This window comes from Schistocerca serialis, chromosome 11, assembly GCF_023864345.2.
Source record: "Schistocerca serialis cubense isolate TAMUIC-IGC-003099 chromosome 11, iqSchSeri2.2, whole genome shotgun sequence".
Classification (NCBI taxonomy): Eukaryota; Metazoa; Arthropoda; class Insecta; order Orthoptera; family Acrididae; genus Schistocerca; species Schistocerca serialis.
Window position 1 is genome coordinate 181489741 of NC_064648.1, and position 22920 is coordinate 181512660.

The following is a 22920-nucleotide window of genomic DNA, read 5'->3' on the forward strand; positions in this document are numbered from 1 at the left end:
CCACTGTAGACATTCTCATTTACACTACTTTTCGGATTTTATTGTCAATGGACACAGTCCCATTTAAAAATTTGTAACCGTTGCAAATAACTGTACTTTCATAAACGTCTCAAAATCTGTGTATAAGCTGCAAATACGCATGCAATTCAGTTCTGTGTAATCCGCATACTGACAGCACCTTCCATTTCCAAAATATTTGCAGTTCAAGTGTTAGGTCATCCACAAATTAAATAACGTAAGCGTATCTACTGGTCCTAGGAACAATTATATATAAAAATAAAGAAAAAAGGCCAAATTTGATGAAGTACAGAAAACCATGGAGTTTATACCAGAAATGGTATTTATGTACGTTACGTATTACAAGAAACATTGGGCATGGCAAAAGTCAGTCCTGGAACTGAATTTTAACATTATATGGTACTTTTTAACTAACTACACATTCCAGTACAACTCTCCCACTGCACACATGCTTTTCTATCCTTTTAGACAAATAAAAGGACTCAAATATTAATCTTAAGCACGCTTGCCAGAATCTTCGAACAGCTGCACATCAATGCTATAAACAAGTTATGGAACAAAACTACAGCAACAGAGATTATCTTTTTTATATCCACTTTCGTCTGCTTACACATACAAAACATATGTGTCACAAAAAATATGGATATTTATTGTGACAAAGGAGGACAGATTCACACACACAAATAAAACTCCCATGGCAAATCTCACAATAATGTTCAAACAATTAACTAAGTGCAAACTTTGTGTGCACACAACTAGTATGAGCATCTTTCATTATTTTATCTGAAGCTACATGTCTCTTAATTTAAGAATGCAACTAGCATATGAATTTTGAGACAAAGAAATCCTTGCAAAAGATTTCCTTGATATGAGAATGCGCTACTAAATGGACAATAAGTACACCAACTCCAGTAAATAAATTATGATGCACATTACACTGCCGTGATTATGCCCCAGAATGTACTAATAAATGGTACTTGACATCACGAAGGGTAGCAAAAGATTCGCCACAAACATCACATTTATGTGGCTTCATGCCAGGATGCAGTGCTTCCTCATGGTATTTGAGATAATCAGCTCTAGCAAACATTTTGCCACAAACATTACATTTATGTGACTTCACTTTAGAATGCAAAAGGATATGGCTTTTGAGATTATCAATTCTAGTAAACAATTTTTCACAAACATGACATTTGTGTGATTTCACCCCAAGATGCATTACTGCATGGGCATTGAGATTATGAACTCGAGCAAACAATTTGCCACAAGTATCACATTTGTATGATTTCACTCCAGAATGCACTAAAGAATGATTCTTGAGATTATGAACTCTAGCAAACAGTTTGCCACAAACATCACATTTGTATGACTTTACTTTAGAATGCACTAATTTGTGATTTTTAAGATGATCACATCTTGCAAACAGTTTGCCACAAACATCGCATTTGTATGACTTTATTCCAGAATGCACTACAGCATGGGCTTGGAGACGAGAAGCATAAGCAAAGGATTTGCAACATTTGCCACATTTATGTGGCTTTGTGTGTACCGTGCATGTAGAAACTAATTTAGAGTTGTTTCGACAAAGAGAGTAGTTATCGGGTTCACTATAACACCTCTGTGATATATGATCAATGTTTGTAAACTGCCCACATGAACACATACCACTACATTTATGTAACTTCCTTGTGTCAGCAAGTGGGTGAGCAATTAGAGTCCTATCTTCCTCTTTTTTCATCATGTGCTTATTCAGACAATTATCACTGTGAAACACTTCACCACAACATCTACAAACATGTGATGGCACATCCACAGCATCAATATGAATGAACACGTGCATTATGAGGCTGTATTTTGATGAAAATCTTTGTAGGCATGTACTACAGGTGAAGTCACCACAGTTATTCCCCGTCATGCTCATATTACTTGCACTGCAGAAGGAAGATGCATGTAGTTTCCATTGGACATTTGAGATGACCTGAAACATCACGATAATCAATCGAATCAAAATTTCATTTAATAACTGCTAGATAAATTGATGAAGATGTAGTTACACACGAACATAAAGGACAAAGCTGAAAATATTTATGCTGACTACTTAGGTGCAAGTTTTGTTGAAGGGTAGTAAATCATTTGGAAATTCACCGCTAAAAGTTTTCACTCAGTAACTGAAGCAGAGAAGATCTGTATGAGTGTTTAAAGAACTCCTTTTATGAAACATATTTATGATACTAATGTTTGTGGATAAATTACACCATTCCTGGATTAATTACTAATTCCAGTCTGAAAGAAATCTCCAAGAACATGGATTAAGTTGGATTATAGCTTTTGAAAGAGAAGAAGTTGTCAGAAATTAATGCTGCGCACATAACTCAAAATTATCAACAACTAAACTACTAGAATTTATTTGTTCTTACTTGTGCTAATATGAAAATAATGAGAGAAACAAATGCTCTAGTCTAAAGAAAAGGTACTGTTTCTACACATATTTATACACTGTCTATGTAGTATCAAAAGTAATATAATCAATACTATTACTATAAGACATTGTTCAAATAGTGTTCAAGTATTTGATAAAATTCAGTTTTATATATGCCACCAAAAAATGCTATAAAACTTAATACCGCTGCATGTAGCTTCGATATTTAATCATCCAGCAGATCTGAATATAATAAGAGTACACTTTTTTTTCAAATTAAAGGACATAAATAATTTTACAATGTTAATATATCATTATTTATTTATTTATTTAACCTGGCAAGATTAGGGCCATGAGGCCCTCTCTTACATCTAATCAGGCATTCTACTTATTTTACATTCATATGTTTTAGTAGGCATGTTAAACTACATCTAGTACAAAAAGTGAAATAAACAATTAGAAAGGTACACCTGGAAAAATACATACATAAGTAGGTAAAAAGACGAGGGCTAGTAGAAATCCTTGGGTAACAGAAGAAATATTGAATTTAATTGATGAAAGGAGAAAATATAAAAATGCAGTAAGTGAAACAGGCAAAAAGGAATACAAACGTCTCAAAAATGAGATCGACAGGAAGTGCAAAATGGCTAAGCAGGGATGGCTAGAGGACAAATGCAAGGATATAGAGGCCTATCTTACTAGGGGTAAGATAGATACCGCCTACAGGAAAATTAAAGAGACCTTTGGAGATAAGAGAACGACTTGTATGAATATCAAGAGCTCAGATGGAAACCCAGTTCTAAGCAAAGAAGGGAAAGCAGAAAGGTGGAAGGAGTATATAGAGGGTCTATACAAGGGCGAGGTACTTGAGGACAATATTATGGAAATGGAAGAGGATGTAGATGAAGATGAAATGGGAGATATGATACTGCGTGAAGAGTTTGACAGAGCACTGAAAGACCTGAGTCAAAACAAGGCCCCCGGAGTAGACAATATTCCATTGGAACTACTGACGGCCGTGGGAGAGCCAGTCCTGACAAAACTCTACCATCTGGTGAGGAAGATGTATGAGACAGGCGAAATACCCTCAGACTTCAAGAAGAATATAATAATTCCAATCCCAAAGAAAGCAGGTGTTCACAGATGTGAAAATTACCGAACTATCAGCTTAATAAGTCACAGCTGCAAAATACTAACACGAATTCTTTACAGACGAATGGAAAAACTAGTAGAAGCCAACCTCGGGGAAGATCAGTTTGGATTCCGTAGAAACACTGGAACACGTGAGGCAATACTGACCTTACGAGTTATCTTAGAAGAAAGATTAAGGAAAGGCAAACCTACGTTTCTAGCATTTGTAGACTTAGAGAAAGCTTTTGACAATGTTGACTGGAATACTCTCTTTCAAATTCTAAAGGTGGCAGGGGTAAAATACAGGGAGCGAAAGGCTATTTACAATTTGTACAGAAACCAGATGGCAGTTATAAGAGTCGAGGGACATGAAAGGGAAGCAGTGGTTGGGAAGGGAGTAAGACAGGGTTGTAGCCTCTCCCCGATGTTGTTCAATCTGTATATTGAGCAAGCAGTAAAGGAAACAAAAGAAAAATTTGGAGTAGGTATTAAAATTCATGGAGAAGAAATAAAAACTTTGAGGTTCGCCGATGACATTGTAATTCTGTCAGAGACAGCAAAGGACTTGGAAGAGCAGTTGAATGGAATGGACAGGGTCTTGAAAGGAGGATATAAGATGAAAATCAACAAAAGCAAAACAAGGATAATGGAATGTAGTCTAATTAAATCGGGTGATGCTGAGGGAATTAGATTAGGAAATGAGGCACTTAAAGTAGTAAAGGAGTCTTGCTATTTGGGGAGCAAAATAACTGATGATGGTCGAAGTAGAGAGGATATAAAATGTAGACTGGCAATGGCAAGGAAAGCGTTTCTGAAGAAGAGAAATTTGTTAACATCCAGTATTGATTTAAGTGTCAGGAAGTCATATCTGAAAGTATTTGTATGGAGTGTAGCCATGTATGGAAGTGAAACATGGACGATAAATAGTTTGGACAAGAAGAGAATAGAAGCTTTCGAAATGTGGTCCTACAGAAGAATGCTGAAGATTAGATGGGTAGATCACATAACTAATGAGGAAGTATTGAATAGGATTGAGGAGAAGAGAAGTTTGTGGCGCAACTTAACCAGAAGAAGGGATCGGTTGGTAGGACATGTTCTGAGGCATCAAGGGATCACCAATTTAGTATTGGAGGGCAGCGTGGAGGGTAAAAATCGTAGAGGGAGACCAAGAGATGAATACACTAAGCAGATTCAGAAGGATGTAGGTTGCAGTAGGTACTGGGAGATGAAAAAGCTTGCACAGGATAGAGTAGCATGGAGAGCTGCATCAAACCAGTCTCAGGACTGAAGACCACAACAACAACAACAACATAGAGTTTATATTCGTAGATCATAAGTACTGTTATAATTAGACATTATTGAAGAGACAGATTTTATATAGGAGTGCTGGCAGCAGGGAGTATGAGGGAGACTCACGGTGAAGGGAGGAGAAGAATAGAGAGACATGATGAAACATAATTAAGGAAATATAAAGGAAAAGAAGATTGCGTGGCTAATAAAGATAGATGAAGAGGAAGGCATCTCAGGAGCAAGATAGGATATGCTAGCTTTGCTATTTGACAGATGAGAGGATTGGCCTTGTATATTAATTTTGTGGAGAACTTTATGAGGATGATAGTAGGAAATGCTTCAACTTCTTCTTGAAAGCAGCGGGAGATTGGATTTTGCGCAAGGTAAGGGGAAATTTGTTCCAGAGGTGGACAGCGGCAACTGAGAAGGAGTTTGCAAAAGTTTTTGTTTTGTGAGTGGGCACAGTTAGGATACCAAATAAGAGTGACCTCATGTTTCGATTATGATGGCATGACAGGTTTTTAATCTCTGAAGCAAGGTACTGGGGTGCTTGCGCGACGAGGAGTCAGTGAAGTAGACATAGAGTGTGGTAGTCACGCAATTTGTCCGGCCGCAGCCACCCTAGCTCGGAGTATGAAGCACTAACATGATCATATCGACAAATGTTGCAGGTGTAACGCACACAGGCATTCATGGTTAGCTCTAGCCGTCTTTTGTTTTCACTACTCATGCCTTGTTGAATCACGTCACAATAGTGGAGGTTCGGTAGAACGAGTGCTTGCACGAGCTGGCGTTTCAAGTCCTGTGGAAACATGTTCCGAAACTTTTTGAGAGCATAGAGACAAGCAGACGTCTTTCGGCACACTGCGACTGTATTCTCCGCCCATTTGAGATGCTCATCCAAAGTTACACCCAAGTTCTTCACTGTTTTCTGATATGGTATTGGAGTACCGTCGAGCAGAATAGGAGGTAGCCGTTCGCGGAAATCTGAACTTATTAATTTCTGACTTGCATCTTTTTTGCATTTAGTTTAAGCCCCAGGTTTTTCACCCATGTCACTACTGAAGACAGATCATCATTCATCTGAGCGATTGCAGTGTTTACATCTTCAGGTCTGACACTTAGGTAGAGCTGGAGGTTGTCGGCATAGAAATGATGTTTACAGGACAGAACCAACGAAATATCGTTGACATATAAAGAAAACAAAATTGGTCCTAAGACTGATCCTTGTGGCACGCCCGAGGAAACATGTTTCCAGGAAGATTTTTCATTTACGCAGACAACACATTGCTGTCTGTCTTTTAAGTAGCTTTCAAACCATCTCATTGCACTATCAGAGAAATTAAGCTGTTGCATTTTTCCGAGCAATATGTCAAAGTTAACAGTGACAAAAGCTTTGCTGAAGTCCAGTAGTGTCAATGTTGTTGACTTTCGATTGTCGATGGCATATTTCAGGTCATCAGTTACTTTAATTAGAGCAGTGTTAGTGCTGTGATGTTTACGGAAACCGGATTGAAATTTGTCATATAGGCTGAATTCATGCAAGTGTTCAGTGATTTGGTCATGAACAATATATTCAAGTGCTTTGGAAACAGCAGGCAGTATGCTAATTGGTCGGTAATCACTAGGCAGTTGCGGGTTTTCGATCTTAGGGATGGGTCGAATTATGCTTCTTTTCCATGCAGTGGGGTATATTCCGTTCACGAGGGAAAAATTAAATATGTCAGTTAAGACAGGTACTAAGATATCGGCAACATTCTTGATCATGGTTATACCGATACTGTCGTTGCCTATTGCATTAGAAGAGATTCTCATTATTGCTTTTCTTGCCGTATTTGTTGCTACATGTTTTAGATGGAAGGTATCGTTGTTAGTTATCCTGTTTGGGGATTCTTGTGGATGGTAATTATCAGCCGTGCGGGTATTCAGAGGTGCAGAGAAGAATTCATTTAATTCGTTAGCTGACACATGAAAAGTAGTTTCCGATTTTGCCTTTCTGACCTCCAAGCTACGGAGATTCTTCCATAGAGTCGTGGGCGTCAGATCGCTGCATACAAGGGAGCGAGTGTGCCTGATTTTAGCATTGCGAATGCATTGTTTCACTCTGTTCCATAGCTTTCTATATTCTTCGAAACGCTCGTGTTTCGGATCTGCCTTGAAACGCCTGTGGGCAGCATCCCTATTAGTCATCATTTGACGTAATTCAGCTGTCAGCCATGGAGCAGGAGATTTTCTTACACGGATTGTGCGCACAGGTGCATGTTTGTCATAGAGGGCAGTGAGTTTATCACCAAGTTCATTAATTTTGCCGTCGATTGAAGGTTCTCTGGTTATTTGATGCCATGAGATTTCTGAGCAATTGGTTGTTAAGAGTGTCAAGGTCAATACGTTTCATGTTCCTACAAGTTATGTAACGCGATTTGATCCTTGGGGGCTGCACAGAGTAGGCCAGGAATATTACATCATGTGCTGAGAGGCCAGGGGCCGATGTTTGACCAACATCTCTTACTTTGTCAGTCTGTTTCGTTGCGATTACATCTATAAGAGTATGACTGTGCGCCACATGGTGTGTAGGTTGCAATGGAAGAATGTTCATGCTATTGCAACTAAACAGTCTTCTTAGGTTTATTGCGGAGGGAGTGTCTCTTAGCAGGTCTATGTTCAAGTCACCCATTACGATGACATGTTCGTATTGACACTGAAGTGAATGTAATTCCGACTGGAAGGAACTCACAGAGCTTATTTTTGGCGGCTTGTACACGACGCCAGTCAAGAATTTCCGACTTTGTATATTTATTTCAATGAACATGAATTCAGCCTCTTTTTCTTCAGCAGGATTTGACGTACATAAGACTTTCGCTTTGAGATCTGTTCATATACACACACCGACCCCGCCACCTCGCTTTTTTGATCTGTCTGCCCTAAGAAATGTGTACCCTGGGAGATGAATTATGACAATATTATAAAAGGATAGATTCCTACTCACTATATAGAGGAGACACTGAGTTGCAACAGGCACAGCAGAAAGATTGCTATACTTTGAGCTTTCAGTCAAAAGGCCTTCTTGGTGTAAAGTACAGAACCCACATATTCACACAAGCACAACTCACACACTCATGACCACTGCCTCCAGCTACTGAGGCCAGCACACAGCAACTGTGCCTGGCGTGTAAAGAAAGCTGCGGGTGGTGGGGGTAAAGAGGAAGCTGGGGTGAGAAGGGGTTGAGCAAACGTGCAGTGCTGGTTTTGGAAGCATGCTGGCACATGACAGGAACAGGGTGAGGCTGCTAGCTGCAGTCAGGTCTTTTCGTTTAGTGGGGGAGGAGGGGGGTGGCAGAGGAGCCAAAATAGAGAAGATAACTAGGGCAGATGGAAACGACTAGTGGGTGTATTGGCAGAATAGAAGGCTGTGTAGTGCTTGAGTGGGGGCAGGGAAGGGAATACATTGGTGGAGGACATGGACTAGCAAAGGTTCAGGCCTGGGGGTCTACCTGGGAATGTAGGATGTATTGCGCAGGTGGGAATTTTCCCTGCAGTTCGGAAAAGTTGGTGCTGATGGGAAGAACAAAGATCGTGCAGGCTGTGAAACAGTCATTAAAGTGAAGCATGTTATGCTGGGCAGCATGTTTAGCAACTGTGGGGTGCAGCTGTCTCTTGGCCACTGTTTGACGGTTAGTCTTTCTTGCTGACAGACAGCTTGTTGGTGGTCATCTCCTTGTAGAAAGAAGCACAGTGGTTTTAGCTTTGTTTGCAGATCACATGATTGGTTTCACAGATAGCCCTGCCTGTGATGGGATAGGTGCTGCCTATAACTGGACTGGAGTAGGTGGTGGTGGGAGGATGTATTGGACAGGTCTTGTATGTAGGTCTATTGCAGGGATAGGGGCTATGAAGTAAGGGGTTGGGGTCAAGGATGGTGTAGAGATGGGAAAGAATAATGTGTAAGTTCAGAGGGCAGCAAAATATCACTGTCGGAGGGATGGGAAGGATAGTGGGTAGAATATTTCTCATTTTAGGGCATGATGATGGTAGTAACAATACTGATGGAGAATGTGATTCAGTTGCTCCTGTTCTGAGTGGTACTGAGTCATGAGGGGAATGCTCCTTCGTAGCCAGACGTTGGGAATGTGGAAGGTCATATGTGACTGCAGAGAAAAGGCACAAGAGATCTGCTCCTGTACAAGCTTGGGCGGGTCATTTAGGTTCGTGAAGGCCCCAGTCAGATCCTTGGTATATTTTGAGATGGACTCCTTGTCACTTGAGATGCGATGGCCATGGGTGGTTAGGCTCTATGGATGGGGCGGGTGTTAGCTGTTGAAGTGGGGGTTGATGGTTGCTAGGTTTGACAAACTGATGTAGCCGTCTTTGAGGTGGAGGTCAACGTCAGGGAAGGTGGCTTGTTGGGTTCAGGATGACCTACTAGGTGAAGTCTGATACCAACAATTTCCTCCAACAATTCTCCACAGACCCTGTTCTGTTACCACGCACCCAGTTCATCAATGTTATTAGCATCTCCCTCTATACTAACATCCCTAATGTCTACAGCTTTGCTGCTACTGAACACTACCTTTCCCAATGTCCAAATGACTCCAAACCTGCAACCTCCTTCCTGGTCACAATAACCAATTATATTCTCACCCACAATTACTCCAACTTTGAAGGCATCACCTACAAACAAATCCATGGTAAGGCAATGGACACTTGTATGGCACCATCCAATGCCAAACTATTCCTGGACCATCTAGAAGATTCCTTCATAATCACATAGAACCCCAAAGACCCTCCCTGGTTCAAATTCATTGATGACATATTTGTGATCTGGACCAAGGGTGAGCACACATTATCCACATTCATCCAGAACCTCCCCCATTTGCTTCAACTGCTCCAACAAGCCACCATCCTCAATGTTGACTTCCACCTTGATGGTTACATCAGTACCTCTGTCCATATCAGACCTAACGACCACCCGCAATACATCCACTTCAACAGCTGCCACTCACTCCATATCAGGAAGTGCCTTCCATACAGAATAGCCACCTTCAGCATCTTTAGTGATGAGCAGTCCATCTCAAAATATACCAAGGGCCTCTCTGAGGCCTTCACAGGTTGAAATTACCTTCCCAAGCTTCCCTTATCTCTCCAGTCACCCAGCATTCCCACTGTCTGGCCACAAAGGATTTTTCCCATTGTGACTCAGTAACACCTCAGGACTGGAGCAACTGAATCACATTCTCTGCCAGGGTTTCAACTACCTCTCATTGTGCCCTGAAATGAGGACTATCCTACCCACTATCCCTTCCATCCCTCTCACACAGTATATTTCACTGCCCCCCCCCCCCCCAATTTACACAATATCCCTGCCTGCCAATGCTCCACCCCTGCTCCCAACCCCCTGCTTCATGGCTCATATCCCCAAAAAGGCCTAAATGCAAGACCTGTTCCACACATCCTCCCACCACCATCACCTACTCCAGTTTGGCCACAGTCATCATCTACCCCATCAAATGTATGGCTACCTGTGAAACCAGTCATGCGATCTACAAGCTAAGCTGCCAGCCACAAAGCTGTGTTCTATGTGGGAATGAAAACTGACACGCTGTCTGTCCGCACAAATGGCCGCCGCTAAACTTTAGCTGAGAGACAGCTGGACAAGCCAGTTGCTGAGCATGGCACCCAACACAACATTCTTCATTTTAACGGCTGCTTCACAGCCTGTGCCATCTGGATACATCCTACCAACACCAGCTTCTCTGAACTGTGCAGGTGAGAACTCTTCATGCAATATATCCTACATTCCCATAACCCTCCTGCTCTTAAGCTTCATTAGTCATTGTCCTTCAACTATCAATCCCTTTTCCTGTTTCAACTCCAGCACTAACAGCCCTCTGTTCCACTAATGCGTTGACAGTCTTTTTAATTCTCTCCTTTTCTGCTCCTCCCCCCCCCCCCCCCCCCCACCATCCATATAATGTCCTGACTGCAGCTAGCAACCCTACCCTCCCCCCACATTGTCTCTGCATGCTTCCGCAAGCAGCACTGCAACTTTGCCCACCCCTACTCTGCTATTCTTTCCTATCTCCATCTCCCTATAACAGCCTCCTCCTTACCCCCACCATCCAACAAATTGCTTCTCCCATTACGCACAGTTACTGCATTCAGTCTGGCCTCAGTGGCCAGAGACAGTGGTCATGTGTGTAAGAGTTGTGCATCTGTGAATGTGTGTTTTATGTTTTAGAAGGCCTTTTAGGTGAAAGGTCAAATGCACAGTAGTCTTTCTGTTGTGCCTGTCTGCAACTCAGTGTACCCTCTATATTGTGAGTTGTTGTGTAATATTGTCATTGTGCCATCTTGATTTTCCTTTGCTTAATACAGGTAAACAGTTTAAAGTTTGAAACAATATATACCTAGCATCCCTCATTGAAAAGTAGGTGTAATATACAGTTAGTGGTATGGAGTTAAGCTGGTCCTTTAAAAAACAAAGATAATATACATCAGAACCGTGGTTCTATATATCAATATTGGCTACTTTACACACTCAGTCACAAATTACCTAATTTATGGTAGGAAATTATCAAATGTGGAAATGTAACTGAAATGGCACTCAATGTTTCAATTACATACAACTTTGTACATGTATCACAGGGTATATCACACTTTAAATGTTTGTAAGAAGTAGGTTTGAAATTCATGTGTGCAAGATTGGCCTATTTCTGTGTCTGTATTACACACACACACAAAACTAACATATAACGTATCATAATAAAACTGAACTGTTGTAACATTACAATTTAAGATTTTAATCAAATTGAACACAGTAAAAACAGTTCATGGTAGAATCGAAAAAATTTTCAGGCTGTAAAATCTTGTAGCCACCAGACTTCTTACAAAAAAAGATACTCATAAGCCCAAGCACACAGTTATTAAGTTATCCAACACACACTTGTACTTCATGCGGTAAGTATTATAGTGCACCATGTAAAAGACACGGAATTTAACATGGTCACTGATACAATAAACGTATAATGTTAGCATTATCATACCGACTTTCAGAGGATAATACATACGCAGATAAAGTCAATATTATTTATACAATGATACATTAACTGTCACATAAATTTGCATTGCAGAATATAGCTGCCAAGTACGATTACATGGTCACATTATAACGCATTACACCCAGAACACAAACTTTTAATTCACTGTCCAGGCACTGTTTCAGGAAAATCAATTCATGTAATACACTAGGTACATAAAGCACTGCTAGGCATTGAAACTGTAGCACAATGCAAGAAATTTCAAACTTGAATGAAGCATAATTTATGCTTGGGCATGCACATCATTAGCATTTCAGTGCAAATGTACAAGGTATGGAGGAAAAATTATGCAGCACATGTCTCACTTCTCACTCAGATATCAGAGACATTATGCCTCATGTAAGAAGAATAAATGTCTACTAGCATGTGTCATGATTTGATAGTGCCAGGGTTGTGGCCTGTTGCAGCTGTAACTTCTTGTTCTGTGATACTGATGATTAGAGACTGGATTATATGCATTTCCATGTTGCATATGCATTTGCATATTTGGTTCCTTTTCAACAGTTCTTGCATATTTTAACTAAAAACTAGTGATGCATATTTTCATTCTATGTTTACAATATTATAGAAATTTAGATGGGAAGTCTTTAGCTCGATTTAGTTTTGATGTCTCACAGATTGACCGCGACCTAGAACTATGTGCTATCACTAACCCATAGGCCACTGCATAGTCAAATCATTGCAGAAGATGAACAGGAAATGGCAGACAGTCAATACTCCTGCACCCACACCCCAGTTAATCCCCTCCATTGTCATACTGTATCCATCAGCAACAATTAAACTACGCACACTTTTAGTCGCATGACCACTGCTTCACTTTAGCTTTCTATTTACTCGTACATAGCTGAATGCGTTTATGATGTGTAGTGTGTTGTTCACCATGCCACCCAGAAAAAGAAATGTCATTTCGTGGATAGCTGGCCATCCTGGACCATTTACATATGATGGAATTCTTTTACATTGTCAAGTTTGCAAGAAAAACGTTTCATGCACAAAAAAAGTTTCAGATACACCAGCATGTCAAGACAAGTCTTCATATGGCAGGAATGCAGAAAAAAGGACCATGACAACAACATCTCACAGTAGCAAGTTGCAGTAGCAGTGATTTGGCTAAAGATAACCAAAAAAAGTCTGTTACCATGGATCTATGAGAAGAATTCATTGCAAGCAACATTCCTCTTCACAAACTTACAAACCCAACCCTCAAAGGCTTTCTGCACAAATATTGCTTAAATCAAAATATACCACATGAATCAACACTGTGTAAAAATTACATACCTATAATTTACAAAAATGTTCTGGAAGAAATATACAATCAAGTGAAGGACGGCATTCTCCGGATTTCAGTTGACAAAACTACAGACACTTGTGGCCTTTACATTGCAAATTTAATTGTTGGTGCTTTAAAAGAAGAGCCTTCTTCTTCCTATTTAGTGGCCTGCAAAGAATTTGAAAAAGTAAATCATTCTACGATCGCCAGGTTTGTGAATGAGAGTATTAGAAAAATATTTCCAGAACCTTCTGCAGATGAAAGGGTGTCTGTGTTCATTTAAAATACTGCTCCCTGCATGATCAAAGCAAGAAAAGCCCTCTGAGTATTTTATGCCAATTTGATTCATGTGACTTGCTTTGCTTATGGAGTACATCGCCTTGCTGAAAAAGCATGTTCAATGTCTCTGAATGTAAATAAACCTCACCCTCTGAAATCAGTAAAATAGTAAACTCACTGAAAAGTAAAAGCTCTTACGGAATTGATGGCATTTCCAGCAAGGTACTTAAAGCTTGTTCCCCACAGATAAGTAGGATTCGCAGCCACATATGTAATGGCTCTTTGGAGCAGGGTGTTTTCCCTGATAGACTGAAATATGCCACTGTAAAACCATTGCATAAAAAGGGGGATACGTCGGATGTCAACAACTACCGCCCAATCTCTCTTCTGACAGCTCTATCAAAAATTTTTGAGAAAGTAATGTATTAAAGAGTAGCCGCCCATATTTGTAAAAATAAAGTACTAACAAAATGTCAGTTTGGTTTTCAGAAAGGCTTTTCAACTGAAAATGCTATATATGATTTCACTGATCAAATATTAAATGCTCTGAATAACCGGACATCACCCATTGGTATTTTTTGTGATCTCTCAATGGCCTTTGATTGTGTAAATCATGGAATTCTTTTAGATAAGCTAAATCACTATGGTTTGAGGGGGGCAGTGCACAAATGGTTTAATTCATACTTAACTGGAAGAATGCAGAAAGTTGAAATAAGTGGTAGATGTAATGTTAAAACAACAGCTGATTCCTCAAACTGGGGGGCTATCAAGTACAGGGTACCACAGGGTTCGGTCTTAGGTCCTTTACTGTTCTTGATATACATTAATGACTTACCATTCCACATTGACGAAGATGCAAAGTTAGTTCTTTTTGCTGATGATACAAGTATAGTAATAACATCCAAAAACCAAGAACTAAGTGATGTAATTGTAAATGATGTTTTTCACAAAATTATTAAGTGGTTCTCAGCAAACGGACTCTCTTTAAATTTTGATAAAACACGGTATATACAGTTCCGTACAGTAAATGGCACAACTCCAGTAATAAATATAGACTTTGAACAGAAGTCTGTAGCTAAGGTAGAATTTCCAAAATTTTTAGGCGTGTCCATTGATGAGAGGTTAAACTGGAAGCAACACACTGATGGTCTGCTGAAACGTCTGAGTTCAGCTACGTATGCTATTAGGGTTATTGCAAATTTTAGTGATGAGAATCTCAGTAAATTAGATTACTATGCCTACTTTCATTCACTGCTTTCGTATGGCATCACATTCTGGGGTAATTCATCGTTGAGTAGAAAAGTACTCATTGCTCAAAAATGTGTAATCAGAATAATTGCTGGAGCTCATCCAAGATCATCCTGCAGACATCTATTTAAGGATCTAGGGATCCTCACAGTATATATATATTCACTTATGAAATTTGTTGTTAATAATCCAACCCAGTTCAAAAGTAATAGCTATAACACCAGGAGAAAGGATGATCTTCACTATGCAGTGTTAAATCTGACTTTGGCACAGAAAGAGATAAATTATGCTGCCACAAAAGTCTTTGGTCACCTACCAAACAGCATCAAAAGCCTGACAGATAGCCAACTAACATTTAAAAATAAATTAAAAGAATTTCTAGAGGACAACACCTTCTACTCATTGGCTGAATTTTTAGATATAAAGTAAGGGGGGGGGGGGGAACTTAAACATTAGTGTCATGCAATATTTTGTGTAATGTGATATCTTTTATTAACCAGGACACATTCCACATCATTACGAAGTGTCGTATTCATGATCTATGGAAGAAGTATTAATTTAATCTAATCTAATCTAATCTAATCTGATCCACAACGAAAGTGTTTCTAAAGGTTCCTGCACGCATCAAGACCTAGTAAGAAAAATTACCACACTTGCCTTTATCTCCCAAACCAGTAGTAACTCGTTAGGGTACGTGGGCTGAAGCTGTGTTGTTTTGCAATGAACATTTTGAGGCCATTAGAGGGGTAGTAAACGACTTCAATCTAGTAGGCACTGCTCATGCAAGGTTGTTTACATCTTTGGGCAGGTCTAGTGACATCTCTGAACAGTTGAAGGGACTGTGTCTGTAATACAATATCTTCATGAGTTCTGGGAAGCAGGGTGCTGCAAAACTTTTTTGATGTCTGTATTATGAAATAGGTGAGGTATGGTTCTGGGTTCTCGAACTATAGGTATAGCTAACTTATTTACGGTAGGTTCTGATGAACCAGCTTAACATTCTGCCCCTATCCACACAACTTGGTTTTCTAGGTACGTGGACAACAAAGTTTTAATCATGGGATGTATAAACTCCATACATCTGAACATCAAATTTACTATGGAAGTAGAAACAGGAGACAAGCTGCCTTTTTGGACGTTTTTTGAAGTAAATTGAATGGACAACTGAGTCATACTGTGTACAGAAATCTGACACACACAAATTGTTATGTACATGAGTCGAGTTCCTACCATCCACTTCAAAAGCATTCTGTCCAGAACACTTCATTATACAGAGAACACAATTTCAGACTACTGTAAGGCTATAATTGGAGTGGCAAGGGAATAAATACATACAAGCCAAACTAGTACCAAGTCAAATAATATACCAATCATCTGAATGCATTAATTCTTCATACGAAGCAGTTGGTTCAGAACACAATTTATTACAATGGAAACCGCTCTTCTGCACATCAGAAATACAAACACTTAGGCTCTGGCTATTCATATACCTCCAAATTATTTCACTACATCTTGCCACTCCAGGGAACAACCACCTTTCGGTGCACTAGCTTCTATTCAACTCCATTACTCAAAGTTTACACTAGTGCAAAGATATAACAGCAATGCAAAACTCCTGAATGGTTGGTGCTCTAACCTTCTAGATATCTGATTATGAAAATCTTCTAAACACCATGAGCTGCACTTAAAATGTTTATTAGCCAAACCGGTTTCCAGGTGTACAACCCATCATCATCAGTGGCATCTGATACAGAGGAACAAACAACTATGTACATCAATTTCTCCAACATGGCAACTGTATATATAACAGCAGATACATAAGTCTGCTTACATTACGGATCTTTATATCAATGACATGCACGTAAGTTATAAATTCTTTGTGGTGTTCACTTTGATGTGCATCAAGAAAGCAAATAACTATGTGGATACCTATAACCCAATTACAACCATGTCTATGTTAATATGATACGATATGAATTCAGTCCTAGCTCAGAGTATAAAGGTTGCTGTGTATGTTACTGCTGTCGTATCATAGAAAGCGACAATTTGTCGACACATCTGACATAACCGTCACATAGTGTAAACATGGAACTGACAGGTCAGAGAGTCTATACTATGCCTTTTGTTATTTCTAAGGTCATATTTATAAACATCTGTGACTTGTATTCATATATGTAAAACACCATGTCTGCAAGGGTAGAATATACAGAAGGTATAATATGGAAAAATAATCCAACATATCATATCAAATTAGACAATTTTACATGTAGGATATGGAGAGATCCCAAACCAAAATTATTCACTTCAAACGTTGTTGAAATTTTGTATATACATCTTTTTCCATATCTCTGTTCATTAAATGTGATATATAAACCCGTATCAAAACACACCTGGACAACATGGCTCTCTTATGGAAGATGACCACAGTATTCTAAGTGGAAATACACTATGTGATCAAAAGTATCCGGATACCGCCAAAAACATACATTTTTCATATCAGGTACATTGTGCTGCCACCTACTGCCAGGTACTCCTTATAGGCAACCTCAGTAGTCATTAGAGATCATGAGAGAGCAGAATGGGGCACTACGTGGAACTCAAATACTACGAATGTGATCATGTGATTGTGTGTCACTTGTGTCATATGTCTGTACGCGTGATTTCCACATTCCTAAAAATCCCTAGGTCACCTGTTTCCGATGTGATAGTGAAGGGGAAATGTGAAGGAACACATACAGCACAAGCATACAGGCCGACCTCGTCTGTTGACTGACAGAGACCGCCGACAGTTGAGGAGGGTCATAATGTGTAATAGGCAGACATCTATCCAGACCATCACACAGGAATTCCATGCTGCATCAGGATCCACTGCAAGTACTATGACAGGCAGGAGGTGAGAAAACGGATTTCATGGTTGAGTGGTTGCTCATAAGCCACACATCATGCCGGTAAATGCCAAACAATGCCTCACTTAGTATAAGGAGCATAAGCACTGGACGATTGAACAGCGGAAAAACGTTGTGTGGAGTGACGAATCACGGTACACAATGTGGCGATCCATGGCAGAGTGTCGGTATGGCGAATGCCCAGTGAATATCATCTGCCAGCACGTGTAGTGCCAATAGTAAAATTCAGAGGCAGTAGTGTTATAGTGTAATCATGTTTATCATGGAGGGGGCTTGCACCCCTTGTTATTTTGCGTGGCACTATCACAGCACAGTCCTACATTGATGTTTTGAGCATCTTCTTGCTTCCCACTGTTGAAGTGCAATTCGGGGATGGCGACTGCATCTTTCAACACAATCGAGCACCTGTTCACAATGCACTTCCTGTGGCGGAGTGGTTACATGGCAATAACATCCCTGTAATGGATTGGCCTGCACAGAGCCCTGACCTGAATCTTATCCTATAGAACACCTTTGGAATGTTTTGGAACGCCGACTTCATGCCAGGCCTCACCGACTGACATTGATACCTCTCCTCAGTGCGGCATTCCATGAAGAATGGGCTGACATTCCCCAAGAAACCTTCCAGCACCTGATGGAACTTTTGCCTGTGAGAGTGAAAGCTGTCATTAAGGCTAAGTTTGGGCCAATACCATAGTGAATTCCAGCATTACTGATGGAGGGTGCCATGAATTTGTAATTCATTTTCAGCCAGGTGTCCGGATACTTTTTATCAGATAGTGTATCTACTATCAAAGCTTGCATGAAGGAGAATTTGCAAAGCTGCTACAAAGATTTTAGCATCCACAGGGTTATTTTCTCCAACATATACAAACTCTAGGAATTGATCAATGACAGGGTATGGAATAAAGTGGTCTAACGAACTTATATGCAGAAATGAATGGTTTCCATGCTAGAGACCATTTATTCAGTCACACTTTGTTACAGAGACTGTGGTCTAACATGCGCTGTACCATGCAGCCAGTCATCTGCTAGATAGTAGGCAGAACCCCCATGGTATGGTGACAGTGAATCTTCAGCATCGGTGTAGCTGGAATGTATGGGCCAGGATAACTGGCAGCCATATTTTGGGACCAGTCTCCCTTCCACGTCACCTAACAGGTCACAACTATCGGCGTTTTTTGCGGGTGATTTTGCCTCCTCTGCTGGAAGAAGTGCCGTTGACAATTCGAAGGGTTATGTCGCTGCTACATGATGTTGTTCCAGCCCACTTCACTGTTAACATTCAGATTCATGTCAAAGGTGTCTTCCCCAATCGACAGATCAGACAAGGGGGTCCAGTTGCATAGCCTGCTCATTCACCAGATCACAACCCTTGCAATTTCTGGTTATGGGGCCATCTAAAATGTATCGCATATGCATGGCCCATTCCAGATGTGGAGACACTGGAGCAGCATATTCACGCTGCCTTTGACACTGTCTGGATGCAGCCTGGCTGATGCAAACATGTAGGACAGAACATGCTACGACACATTCACATGTGTTGAAGCACATGGAAGCCATTTTCAATATATACTGTAACAGTGGTTGCATGGTGCAGCGTGTACTAGACCGCAGTCTCTGTAACAATGTATGATCGAATAAATGGTCTCTAGTATGGAAACCATGCATTTCCAGACATACGCTCGTTAGGCCTTTTTTGTTCTGTATCCTCTCATCGATCAATCCCTAGAATTTGTACATGGTAGGAAAAAAATCACCTGGCATTTTTATTGAGACAGGCAAGCAGATCTGAAATCTCTATTAACCCCTGCAATGAGATCAAGTACTGTAGCAAAATGTCATGAATCCCTTGACAGACTAGGGGAAAGCAATGCGACACATCTGTTGTGGGTCCCTGGTCACTCAGGAGTAGTAGTAGTAGAAGGGTTTGGTGGGCGCACGACAGCAAGGTCTTCAGCGCCCGTTCAGTATCATAGTGAGACGGGTGTCAAGAAAAAAAAACTCAGAACATTTACATAAAACGGAACATAAAACACGGGGAACAATCATTGAAAAATATGTGCTCACCCACACCGAAGCGTGGGATGAAGCAGGGCGTCAGCAGTAAAACATGGAGAACACAGGAAGAAAAAGGTAGAGGGAGCTAAAACAATGTAGCAGATGGAAGTGGCTGGCTGACCGCAAGGAAAAAGGGGAGGAGTCAGCCACTCTGCAATACACTAAAACCCCCAGCCTACAAGTGTAGGGCAGAGTCCAGACACATCACAAAACTTAAAAACCCTAGACACACACGTCTCATCGTTAGCTAAAACACAAGGCAGATCCCCATCAACTTGTGCTTCTGCCCTTGCATCAAGGTATAAAATGCAGTCTGTTAAAATGTGCCGGACAGAGATTGGCACACCACAAGCATCACAAAACGGAGGATCCTCCCGCCGTAACAAATAGCTATGCGTCAGAGGACAGTGCCCGATCCGAAGACGTGTGAGGGTCACTTCTTTCCGCCTGAGCACCCAGCAGGAGGTACGCCACGGCCGAGTTGTTGACTTCACCAACTGCAGTTTATTGGCCGTCACCGCCAGCCATTCGTCCTCCCACATCTCCATGCACTTCCTGTGGAGTGCAGCGATTACTGACTGCAAGGGGATAGGACACTGGACCACATCCTGCTCTCTGCAGGCCTCCTTGGCAGCCCGATCAGCCTGTTCACTGCCCCATATGCCGACAGGACCACGCACCCAGCAGAAGGATACCTCTTTACCCCGCCGTTGGAGCAAGTACAGTTGGTCATGTATCAGCTGGACCATCTCCTCAGTCGGGTAGAGGTTCTGCAGTGATTGTAAGGCACTAAGAGAATCAGAGCAGAGAAGAAATCGATCGCCCCGAACACGATGCATGTGCTCCAGTGCCTTCAGGATCGCGTGGAACTCCGCTGCGAAAACGGTATATTCAGCAGGGAGGCGAATCCGGGTAACATGATCAGGGAACACCACAGAACAGCCAAGGAAATTCTCCTGTTTGGAGCCATCAGTATAAACAACAGTGAAACCGTGATGCACATCTAAAATGTTAAAAAACAGAGATTGGAACGTAAAATCTGGTGTGCCATCTTTCTGAAAATTAGTCAAATCGAAAATAAGTTTGGGTCTCCGGAGGAGCCAAGATGGAGATCTGCTCCAACCGCGACGTAAAACACGAAGACCAGCCATAGACATCGCACCGAGGCAATCCTGTGTGTGAATCCCATAGGGCTGCGTCGCACGTTGCCGGTTATGAAACAAACGTGCCAGAGGAGGCTGAGCAACGGTATGATATGCAGGGGTGTATGGTGTGGACAAAGTTTTATACGCCTGGCACACTGTAAGTAGCCGTCGCCGCATATGAAGTGGCGGTTCACCAGCCTCTGCACAGAGGCTTGGTATGGGGCTAGTTTGGAATGCCCCAGTGGCCAGCCGAAGCCCTTCATGGTGGACAACGTCCAAAATCTTTAAGTAAGAAGGCCTCGCAGACCCATACACCGTGCACCCATAATCGAGCCGAGATCGCACAAACGCCCTGTAAAACTGGAGCAGACAAGTCCTGTCAGCTCCCCATGTACTGTGGCTAAGACATTTTAAAATACTTAAAACCTGAAGCGACCGCCGTTTCAGGTCTTTAAGATGAGGTAACCACGTGAGCCTCGAGTCAAAAATGAGCCCCAGAAATCTCACCGTGTCTTTAAAAGTAAGACTAGTGTCCCTCAACCGCAACTCAGGAAAGGTTAAAATCGAATGAGAACAGTTAAAAAGAACACAGACAGACTTCTCGGTGGAAAACTGAAAACCACTCTTCTGCGCCCAGTCATCCAAATGCCTAATCGTAAGTTGCAACTGACAAGTTGTCGTTGCAAGGCTTGAAGAAGAGCAAAACAAAGAGAAATCATCCACAAACAAAGAACACTGGACAGGACTTTTCACTATGGACATAATGCTATTAATAGCGATGGCAAAGAGAGTCAAACTTAAAACGCTACCCTGAGGGACACCATTCTCCTGCTCAAAGCGATCAGACAGGGTGTCACCAATTCGGTATCTAAAATATCGTGGCGAGAGGAAAGACTGCATAAAAAGAGGAAGACAACCACGAAAACCCCATTCGTGAAGCTGTTCCAGGATGAGACGCCTCCAAGTATTATCGTAGGCCTTCTCGATGTCGAAAAATACACCTAGAAGGTGATGGCGGCAGAGGAAAGCTTGTTGTATAGCCGCCTCCAGGAGGGCAAGGTTGTCGAAGGTCACTCAGGAATTAACAGCAATGAACAGCTGACAGACTGGCCAGCACAGATGTAATGATGCCATTTATTGGACTGGCACCTGTCCTAATTATCACTAGGGTGAAGGTAATGCAAAACTATGTAGCTAGATCATGCGGCAGCATGCAGAATACTGGAATATGATTAAAAAAAAAATCAAAAACATGGCAAGGTAATGATTGCAAAGTCCTGTAATCCTAGCTTGAAGAAGAAACAGATTAAACTCATGGTAGAGCTCATGACTCACTCAGGGAACTTCTTAAGAAACGCCTACACATGATGAATGTAGATGAAGAAGCCCCTAAGTGTTTGCTATGTGGTGAGGAGGATGAAACCCCACCACATCTCATCTTCCAATACAAAGCTCTGTAGGGCAATAGACAGAATATTTGGGTTGGTAGAGCATGAAGAAATAGTGTCTCACAAGGAACTAGGAAAGGGTCTCCTACTACTTCTTAATGGTACCAGTTGATTTTACTAAAATCACAGGGAACCAAAATGTGCAATAAACACAGTTTTGATGCAGGCAACAGTGAGCTAAGACCACTGCTGTTTCTGTCTCCCTGCATTGATAAAATAAAACTGAGATGCATATACCTCACATCCCCCTGCCAGCTTCTTTTTCAAATTTGGCAAAAAAAAAAAAAAAAAAAAAAAAAAAAAAAAAAAAAAAAAAAAAAAAAAAAGAAGAAGAAGAAGAAGAAGAAGAAGAAGTTGAAAAACACCAAAATCAAGAACATTCAGGGCTATATTTTATATGATTAATGTAACTATGCAGATGTTTGCCTAAACGATAAGGACATATCACTTCATGTTATAATACTGCCGTCTTCTGAAGAAGATAGATTTATATCTATTGAAACCTAGGTAAAGATTACTTTATCCTTTGCAACTGGTTGGCTGTTCTTAGTCTGATTTAATAAAAAAAGTAAAATTTGCAATTTTGGACTGGGTTTTTGCTATATTGGTTA

General features: G+C 41.0%; 1 protein-coding gene across 9 annotated transcripts in view; it reads right to left on the reverse strand.

Annotated features, from left to right (window-relative positions):
• Positions 1-414: 414 nt before the first annotated feature.
• LOC126427362 (zinc finger protein 708-like) overlaps positions 415-22920 on the reverse strand; it is an 86835-nt gene continuing 64329 nt past the window's right edge. For all 9 annotated transcript variants that reach the window (XM_050089710.1, XM_050089703.1, XM_050089711.1 and 6 more), the window contains one exon: positions 415-1996. In XM_050089710.1, coding sequence (XP_049945667.1) covers positions 965-1939 — 975 coding nt within the window. In that variant the 5' untranslated portion in view covers positions 1940-1996 and the 3' untranslated portion in view covers positions 415-964. The remainder of the gene's footprint in view (positions 1997-22920) is intronic.